The sequence below is a fragment of the Chinchilla lanigera genome, unplaced genomic scaffold, assembly GCF_000276665.1.
Source record: "Chinchilla lanigera isolate Chin_1 unplaced genomic scaffold, ChiLan1.0 scaffold00054, whole genome shotgun sequence".
In the NCBI taxonomy this organism is placed as follows: domain Eukaryota; kingdom Metazoa; phylum Chordata; class Mammalia; order Rodentia; family Chinchillidae; genus Chinchilla; species Chinchilla lanigera.
Window position 1 is genome coordinate 8427463 of NW_004955455.1, and position 10332 is coordinate 8437794.

General features: G+C 46.3%; 1 protein-coding gene across 3 annotated transcripts in view; it reads right to left on the minus strand.

The window, feature by feature from the left end:
- Window positions 1-10332, minus strand: part of Smarcb1 (SWI/SNF related, matrix associated, actin dependent regulator of chromatin, subfamily b, member 1) — a 36843-nt gene that overhangs the window by 7200 nt on the left and 19311 nt on the right. For all 3 annotated transcript variants that reach the window (XM_005396418.2, XM_005396419.2, XM_013520440.1), the window contains exons 6-7: window positions 8948-9114; window positions 442-632 (exon numbers count right to left, since the gene is read on the minus strand). In XM_005396418.2, the coding sequence (XP_005396475.1) occupies window positions 442-632; window positions 8948-9114 (358 nt within the window). The remainder of the gene's footprint in view (window positions 1-441; window positions 633-8947; window positions 9115-10332) is intronic.

Here is a 10332-nt window from a genome sequence, read left to right on the forward strand (position 1 = left end):
GGGCAGAGGCCAGGGACAGGGGCTTAGGAGGACTTGGGACCTGGGGACGGTGGAGGTAAAGACCTCAGGTTCACACTAACAGAGCACCGAGTCTTTACTGGGCAGCCCATTAAGTGCTTCCAATATAGCACCTCTTTAGTTCACAGTCCTGCCTTGTGATGAGAAGCCCTGCTGAGACATGAGGCAGGAGGAGGACAGAACTACAACTGGACCACAGCCCGGTCACTGTGACGCTCCATAAAGTTACAAAGCTGCCTGTAATCCCAGCACTTGGGAAGCTGAGGCAGGAGGATCACAGTGAGTTTGAGGTGAGCCTAAACTATTTACTGAGACTCAAAAACAAAAAACAAAACAAAAAAAGATCATAAGCCATCAAAGAGAAGTCTTTCCCTTAAGTGCTTTGGTAGAGAAATGAGGAAGGCAGACACATGAACCACCTACCTGAAGGCGTAGGTCTTCTGATGCCAGCTCAGCTGTCCCCGGATGCTGTACGCGATGGTGGTGACAAATTCCCCGCCCAGTCCCAGCTCTGAGCACAGCTTCAGGGCAAACTTCTCTGGCGAGTTCTCCTTCTCCGACATGTCCCACTCAAACTGGTCCACCAGGGAGATGTTTCCCACATGGATGTTCAGCTGCAGCGAGATCCAAAGCCACAGGTGAGAGCAGGCAGAACCATCCTCAGCCCGCAAGGCATCAGGATGTAAAGACGGCCCACAGCTCACAGGTGAAGAACTAGGGCTGGCCCTTGTCCTTCCACTTGCACAACTGCAAATCAGAGCCAATCCCACAAACCCCTCAGGTTGCCGTGAGGGGCTCTGGCTCAGAGCCTGGCAGTCGCCATCAAGGAAGCCCTGAAGTGCCTCCAGGACACCTGACTCTACCTCACCTCTATTCCCATGGCCCTTATACCCCATGTTTGAGGGTATCCTCTTTTCTGCCCTTCACCCCTAAGTCAGTCAATTTTTAGATGACTATGTTGGCCAGACAGGGTTAGCTCAAGCGTCCCAGAACCTGCCTTAAGCCATCCTCTTTGCTTTACAGAGCTTGGCCCTCTCAGAAGTCCTCTCGCCAGGTGTGTGTACCGGCCCCCAGCACAAGGTGGCAGGCAACCCAGGGAGGGCAGCAGAAGCACTGACAGGCTCTTCCCACACCCTCCAGCAGATCCTTCCTGGTAGGTGACACACAGCCAAAGGTGCCCAGGACTCAGACATGCAGCTGGGGCGTTTTCACACGTAGAAAGCTCCCTGATCCAGAGAGAACACAGCCTGACCCCGGAAGCTCCCACCATGCCCACTCTAGCAGCTGCTATGCCTGTTCCAAAACTGGACATCACTGAATGACAAAGATTGGACCCCCTGGGGTCTGGCTTGTTCCCTCACCGTGATGTCACCCCACAGCAGTAGGGAGTTGGGACCTCCCTCACGGTTGTCTACTGTTCTGCTGGGTAAGCAAGCCATGGTGAACCTGCTCATTCACTACTGTCCCTTGTTTTTTTGGGAGGGGGCGTTAGGGATTGAACCTTGGGCCTCACACGTCAGGCAAGTACTCTACCACTGAGATACATCCTTGCCATTTTTAACTTTTTATTTTCAGGCAGGATCTTGCTAAGTGGTCTAGTTTGGCCTCAAAGTTGTGGTCATGCTGCCTCAGCCTTCCAAGTAGCTGAACTTACAGGCCTGCATCCCTGCCTGGCTCTCCACTGGTTTTCATGACACGGATCAGAGTGGGCAGAGGCATGGTGAACCGCTTGCTCTAAGAGCCCAGCTCTGGCTCAGCCCACCTGGAAATTTTTACCTCCTTTCCTGGTAAGGTGGGGGAGAAGCCCCAACCCCTGACCATATTCATGAAGCGCTGTGCCTCTGAACCATTCACACCACATTGTATTCACTGGCAGGTTCTACCCTTTGCCTGGGGAGAACCAGCTGCCTGCCTTTCTCTTCTCTTTCCTTCTTTTCTTTTGTGGGACTGGGGGATGAACCCAGTGCCTTTGCAGAGGTACACCCTCAGCCATTTAATTAATTAACATTTGTACTTTGAGATGGGGTCTCACTAAGCTGCCCACGCTGGGCTTGAACTTGCCATCTTCCCTGTCTTCCTGCTCAGCCTCTCCAAGCGTCAGAATTACAGGTCTGCAGCACCACACTCCGCTAGAATCAGCCTCTTATTAGCACTCTGACCTCCACTAAAAAGCTGGCTCCGAAGTTCTTCACGCCCCTTCTGCGCCTCTCTGCACCGTCTTCCACACGGCACTTGGGATTTGCGAGCCCATCTTAGTCATCCACCACTGTTTTCTGTTTCGGTCATCCCCTGAGAACCAGGACTCCCCAGCATGGGCTCCAGGGCATTTATTCTGGGAATCAACAAATCCTTGTGACACCACTGGCAAGCGGAGGAAGCAGCTGAGGTGGGAGTCACAGTATCCTCCACCCGGCCCAGAGCTAGGTGGCGTGGGCTCAGTCCATCCCCACCCCCCAGGCCTCTGCGCCTCCACGCCTGTCCATACCCACAAGCGGGGAAGGTTTCTGGGATACAACTGGAGCTGCCTCTTCCCACCAGACAGCAAACGCAGAGTAAACCATGTGGACACTGGGCCGTAGAGAACGTGCAGCAGCAGGTGACTGCCGGAAACACACAAGCAGGACCCAGCCAGACCCAGGGTGCGCAGTTTACACCCATCAGGCCGCCTGCCCTGCCTCGTGAACTGTGCTGCCCACCCGGCCATGTGGTCACCAGTACAGTCATTGATTCAAAAGTACAGACTCCCAAGGAGAGGCACAGGGGACACGACCCTCAAAACGTCATCCCGATGGGTCAGGGAGAGAAAGACACTGTCCAAGCGAGACGAGTGAACACACGGTGGGGCAGAAGTGTGAGGCTGTCAGGGAAATGGAGGAAGAGCAAAATAAAAGACAGGAAGTGGAGTTAGATTCTATGAAGATGGAGGGGATCTGCAGATGGCGGAGATGGAAGGGCGAGGAAAGGAAGTAAGAAGGATCCCAGTGTGGTATGTGTACTAATTCCCCACTATGAACGTACGTACTATGTATCATAAAAACGTACTAATAAAAAGAGGGGGTGAGGGAAGGCTCAGAAGCCAGGCCAGCCTCTGCAGTCAAAGGCCAGGAAAGCCCCCCAAGGGAGGTGGCCTTCTAGGAAGAAATGGGATGAACCCAGAGAGCAGGCCTGTGACTCCCCAGGGCAGGAGTTCCCACACACGGGCGGCCACAGCAATGCAAAGGCCTGAGGAGGGCCTGGAAGGGCCTGCCTTCCACAAAGGGTGCTGGGCAGCGTCTACTTCTGGGCAGACAGGACACTAGCACTGGTGTAAAGTGAGGAGCAGCTGGACCACAGTAAGCTGGGCCGGGACCTCCCAAGGAGGTATGAGGCAGGTCTGGCTCCTGCTATCTACTCCGAATCCCCTGGAAGTGAGTGGAGCCAACCCAGGCCAGGTACCCTCGTAGCAGTGGTCAGACCTGGGCTTTGGTGCTGGCATTGCCAAGAATATCTGAAAAAGACACTCCTTGGGTGGCACTGCTACAAAGATTCCTGTCCTCTATCCTCTGTGTCCCAGAATAAGACAAAGAAGTAGAGCCTCACAGAAATACCCAACTCTTCTGAGTTCTAGACAAGGAGGGACCTTCAGTGTGACCTTCAGTTCCTCACCTGAAAAATGGGTCCCTGCCTTAGGGATCATGATGCTCACAAGGGCCCTGGCCCAATGAACACAGCACCTCCATCCCATGCAGCACAGACTTCCTTGGGCTGTCTGTATCCAAGCCAGGGCACGCAGCCCAGCCCTGGCAGGACAGGATCCTGACCTAGGGACCTCTCTCAACAGTTTACAGCCCACACCACCCCACAGGTGGGAATTACAGATGACTCAGAGGGATAATTAGAAAGCCTCTACTTGGGGGAACAGGTGGTAGCCCTGGAGGATTTGTACCCGCTGGAGAACTTTATGTATGGCTGACTCATAAGTCTTGCCAAGATAACAAAAAAAAAAAAAAAACCAAAAAAACAAAACGGTGTCAATTCTGAGAAAAGGGGGCTGGGGATTTAGCTCAGCGGCACAGCGTCTGCCTGGCAAGTGCAAGGTCATGAGTTCGATTTCCGGGACTGGGAAAAAAAAATTTTTTCTGAGAAAAATGTCAGGGAAGTGGGCTGGATATGGAGTGATGGCTTCTCCTAAGGACCCTACAGGGGACTGACCCCAGCCACTTGGAACCACATGGTTAGGCGGGGCTCGTCCTACAGCTTCATCCTCACCAAGGGTTAAGACAAAGATGTGGCACAGAGCAGGGACCTCCAGTGCTGCCCTCTGCAGCCAGCAGGCTGTGCTCGAGGACACAGGCAAAGCAACGTACACTGTAGCCCCAACAACCCCATTGCTCTCTCATGATGTCCCTTTCCTTCTGAATTATGCCCCCTTCCCGCTAGCTGGCCATAATGTGAAACTAAAATGAGCTAAAGTAAACAAATTCATCTTTCTCTCAAATGCAAAGTATTAGTGAATAAGGAAATGACTGAATAAGGCATCAAAAATCTCCTGAGAAGCCTGGCACGATGATGTACGCCTGTAATCCCAGTACTCAAGAGGCTGAGGCAGGAGGAACTACAGTCTGAGCTACGTGGCGAGACCCTGTCTCAAAAAAAAAAAAAAGAATCTGCTGAGTAAGAAAAGTCCTAGATCTATCTAGTAACTTCACTGGTGAAATCTACCAAAGAACTAACACAAATCCTTCTCAAACTCTCCCAAAAACCCGAAGAGGGGGGAACATTTTGCAGCTCACTACCCTGATACTACAGTCAGTTGGACACTTTAAGAAAAGAAAATCAGAGCCGGGTATGGTGGCACATGCCTGTAAGGCCAGTACTGTGGGAGGCTGAGGCAGGAAGATGTCAAGTTCAAGCCCAGCCTGGGTAATTTAGTGAAACCCTGTCTCAAAAAAAGGCAGGGGTACACTGGGATATACCAAGGCTTTCAATTCTGAGTAAAACACCAACACATGGACACACACACACAGACATATACACACACACACACACACACACACACACACACACACACACAAATACAGGAAAGGAAAATCGGACTAGTATCTTTTTTTCTGTCTTTTTGAGACAGGGTCTTGCTATGCAGTTCAGGCTGGCTTTGACCTCACTTTGTTGCCCAGGCTGGTCTCAAACTCACAACGATCCTTCTGCCTCAGCCTCCTGAGTGCTGGGACTACAGGCGTGCACCACCATGCCCAGCTAGTATCTCTTACGAACACTGACTCAAAAATTCTCAACAAGATACTAACAAATTGCATTCAGCAGCATATTAAAAAGATTCCACATCACAACATAATTCAACACTCTTTCATGATAAAAACACTTGATAACTGGGAATAGGAGAAAACTACCTCAATATAACAAAAAGCAATATAATACAAAAGCCTATGTTGAGTTAGTATCATTCTTAAGTGGTAAAAGATTGAAAATTTTCCTCTGTGATAACTGCTCTCACCACTTCTATCTGACATAATGTATTCTAGCCAGAGCACTTAGGCACATAACTAAGTAAATAAAATACATCCAACTGAAATCAAAAAGTAAAGATATATGGTCTTTATGAACATATATGTTTAGATATATGATCTGGTACATAGAAAACCAAAATAGATTAATAAACAAATGAGCAAAGGAGCAAAGATATAAAATCAACAGACAAAAACCAGTTGAGTTTCTATACACTAATAATAAACAATCTGAAAAGGAAATTAGGAAAATAACTCCATCTGAAATAACATTAGAAAAAAAAAAAAGTATTAGCTTAGTGAGGTGGTTGACACTTTGAATTCCAGCACTCAGAAGACGGAGGCAGGAGGAAAGCCTGGGTGTTGTGGTTTATCTCCTGTGCTCAAAGGTGGAGCTTGGGGGAGATGACTGGGTCATACGTATGTGATACGCATCACTGATGGGCTTATAGCTGATGTGATGCTGGAGGTGAGGTTTGGTGGGAAAAGGTGGATTACGATGAGTATGGCCTGCAAAGGTAAATAAATAAATATATACACTGGTGTGTGTGTGTGTGTGTGTGTGTGTGTGTGTGAGCGCGCACGCACGTGTATATATCCATCCTTCTTCCTCCTTTGATACAGCTTTCAACTTCCTGCCTCCAATGCCATGAACTCTTTCCCCTCTACCATGCTGGCCTGCCTTGGAATCAGCTGACTATGGACTAAAACCTCTATAAAAATAAACCTTCTTTCCTTTACGTTGTGGCTGCTGGGTATTGTACCTCAGAGATGAGAAAAGTAACTAAGGCACTGGGCTACACAGTGAGCACGATATTAGCCTAACCTATATAGGGAGACCCTGACTCAGAAAAAAACAAACTAAAACAAAACAAAATAATAAAATACCATCAACAAGAGTAAAATACACAGAATTAGCTTAACCACTGAGGTGAAAGACATATAAAACTAAAAAATTGCTGAAAGAAATGAAAGCATAAATCAATGGAAAAGTAGTTATGTTCATGGTTTAGAAGACTTAATATTGTGAAGATATCAATACTACCAAAAGTGATTTATATACTCACTATAATCCATACCAAAATTCCAATATTTACTGAAATAGAAAAAAATCCATTGTAAAATTCATATGAAGCACGCCTGTAATCCCAGTACTCGGGAAGCTGAGGAAGGAGGACTGCTGTGAGTTCAACTCACTATGTAGCCTGGGCTACATAGTGAGTTCAGGACCAGCCTGAACTACATAATGAGACTCTACCTCAAAAAACAAAACAAAAAATCATATGAAGAGGGACAGGAGGGGAAGGAGATGTAAAAAGAATTAAGACATTACATATATATGTATCAATTCCTCATGGTGAATGTAATCATTATGTACTAACAAAAATTTTTTTAAAAATTCATATGGCAACTAAGGGACTCTCAACAGCCAAAGCAATACTGAAAAAGAATGATATGAGAAAACTCACAATTACTAATTTCAAAAATTTACTACAAAGCTACAATAATCAAATCAACATACTGCTGAGATAAAGACAAACATAAGACCAATGGATGAGAATAGACAGTCCCGAAATAAACCTTCACATATATGGTCAAATAATGTTCGACAAGTGTGCCAAGAACATTCTCTGGGAAAAGGACAGTATTTTCAACAAATGATACTGGGAAAACTCATTATATATACACAAAAGAATGAAACTGAACTCTGAGATAATACCATATACAAAATTAAATCAAAACAGACTAACAGGGACTTGGGAAAGTACTTCGGTGGTATTGCACATGCCCAGCATGCACAAGGCCCTGATCAATCCCAGCACTACAATAAACAAACAAAAAGAACAAATCAACCCTCTAGAAATCAATCTAAACTTCAGATCTAATACTATAAAACTTTTGGGAAAAAAATGGAGAAATCTTCATGACATTAGATTTGGAAATGTTTCTGAAGGATGACATCAAACGTACAAGCTACGCGAAAAAGAAACATTAGCCGCCATCAAAAATTAAACTTTGGGGCCAGGGTTGTAGCTCAATGGTACAGCACTTGTCTAGCATGCATGAGGCTCTAGATTCACTCTCTAGAGCTGAAAAAAATATCTTTTGAGCAGTAAGGGACACTAACAAAACTGAAACCCACAGAATGAGAGAAAATACTAGCAAATTATGCCACTGATACCTACATAGAAAACTTGTAAAACTCAACAATAAAACCAAAAACCTAATTCAAAAGTAGGCAGAAGATTTAAATAGACATTTCTCCAAAGACATACAAATACCCAATAAGCATAAGAAAAGACAGGATCATTAATCAGTAGAGGAATGCAAATCAAAATCACAGTAAGATCCTACTTCACACCCTTTAGAATGGCTGTTTAATTATTGGCTGGCCTTGAATTCACATATATAGCCCAGGTTGGTGTCTAACTCACAGCAGCTCTCCTGCCTCAGCTTCCCAAATACTGCATACTGCGATCACAGGCCTGTGCCACCACGCCCAGCTAGGCTGGCCATTATTATGATTTTTTTTTTTTGGTACCAGGAATCAAACTCAGGACCTTGTGCTTGCCAGGCAGGCGCTTATGCTGGGGAGCTATATCCTCAGCCCTTGGGCTGGCCATTATTTAAAAAAAAAGAACAAGGTCCTTGCCTGTAATCTCAGCACTCTGGGAAGGTGAGGCAAGAGGATCTCAAATTCTAGCCCAGCCTGGACAACTTAGCAATTTAATGAGACTAGTCTCAAAAAAATGAAAAACAGGGCTGGAGATATGGCTCACAGGGAAGACTCTAGATTCAATCTCCAGTACTGGTGGCGGGGAGATTAGAACCTTGTACACTGCTGCCATGAAAAAGTTTGGTGGTTACCTAAAATGTTAAAAACAAAAACCCAAAACATTAAAAACAGAATTACTGTATGATCTAGCAATTCTACTTGTGGATATATATCCCAAAGAAATGAAAGCAGGAACACAGATACTGGCACATCCATGTTTATAGAGCAGAAAAAACTCAAGCGTCCACTGATAGATGAATGGACAGATAAAATGTGTCACATGCATGCAACAAAATATTCAGTCTTAAACACTCCTGGCCCAGTGCAACCCTCTGAAGTCTACAGCGATGCTGCCTGCCTTACTAGGGGCTTCCCTGCTCCGCCCACCAAGCTGCCTTTACCTCCACTGCACTACCGGGCTTTGTTCAGTCCTTGGCAGTGCTACAGCAACAATCCCTGAAATCTCCCTAGAATGTGACACCTTAACCTGAGATCGCAACCTCCTCCCTTCCTGGGGGCACAGCCAGATGCTGCCTGATATAAAAGCCCTGATCCACAGCACGGAATGCAAAGACAGGCTTCTGCCAAAGCTTCAGTGTGCCCTAGCGCTCCACAAGACACTTCCCCTAGCTCAAGGCCAGCAGCCACCTACCTTGATGATAACACGCTGGTCAGACTGGTCCTCCAAGATGCTGTCTGTGGGGTAGGACTCAATCTGCTGTCTGATGGCAGAGGCAATAGCTGGTACAAATGTCAGTGGGTTCAAATCCAAGTCATCACAGAGGATTTCTGAAAACATCTCAGGGGTCATCAGCTTCTCTGGAATCAGGAGAGAGGAAGAGCATCATAACAGATTACAAGACGTCATCTCCTCCTGCTCAGGCCAGGCTTCGTTCCTCTGTCTTCCTTGTCTGCCAAGCCTCCCACATGCAGATGTGGATGACTGTGGAGCTGAAGGGCGCCCTTCTGGGAACTGACAGTAGAGGAGGAGGCACATGCCAAGTATCCCTCCTTTTGGCCCTCACTTTGCAAATACCTCCTCTTCCACGGCCATGGGATTTCTCCTAGTGATAACATCTTACCAAACCAGGTATCATCTCACAACCAGAAAGCTGGCCAAGTCAAAATCCAGCACATTTCCATCACTGCCAGGACCACTGATGTTGTCCTTTTGTAGCTACACTTACTTCCCTTCCACTCTTACCCGCTCCTAAACCCCTGGCAACAACCGATTTCCATTCGTATAATTTTATCATTTCAAAAATGTCATACAAATGGAACCATACAGAAGGTAGCTTTGGGGAATTACCTTTTTTCACTCAGCAAAATTCTCCAGAGATTCATCCAAACTGTTACTTCCTTTTTACCGACAAGAAGCATTCCACAATACTGAGAGATCACATTTTGTTTAACTGTTCACCCACTGAAGGGCATCTAGGCTGTTTCCAGGCTCTGGCTAGTGAACAAAACTGTTATAAACATCTGTGTGCAGGCTTTAGTATAAAAAGAAGTCTTTGTTTCTCTGGGATACATGCCCAGGACTGCAACTGTTGGGCCATATAGTTGTTGCATGTTTGGTCTTTAAAACTACCAAACTGCTTCAAGAGTAGCTGAGCCATTCACATTTCCACCAGCAGTGCATATAAGTGACCCAGCTCTTCCACAACCTCACCAGAGTTTGGTGTTGTCCCTACTTTTTATAGCTGTAGAATGATACTGTAGTTTTAATTTAATTTCCCTAAGAGCCTACAAGATAGAACAGCTTTCCCATGTATTTGCCCTGTATTTATCTTCTTCAGTGAAATCTCTTCATGTCTTTGCCCATGTTCTAATTGGATTTTCCTTTCCACTGATGAACTTCAAAGTGTAGATTCCAGTTCTTTTTCAGACATGATTTCCAAATATGTTGTTGTTTCCCGGTACCGGAGAAAAACCGAAAAACAAAAAAAAACAAAAAACAAAACAAAACAAAAAAAAACCAGTAAGGGGCTGGGGATTTAGCTCAGCGGCAAAGCGCCTGCCTGGCAAGCGCAAGGT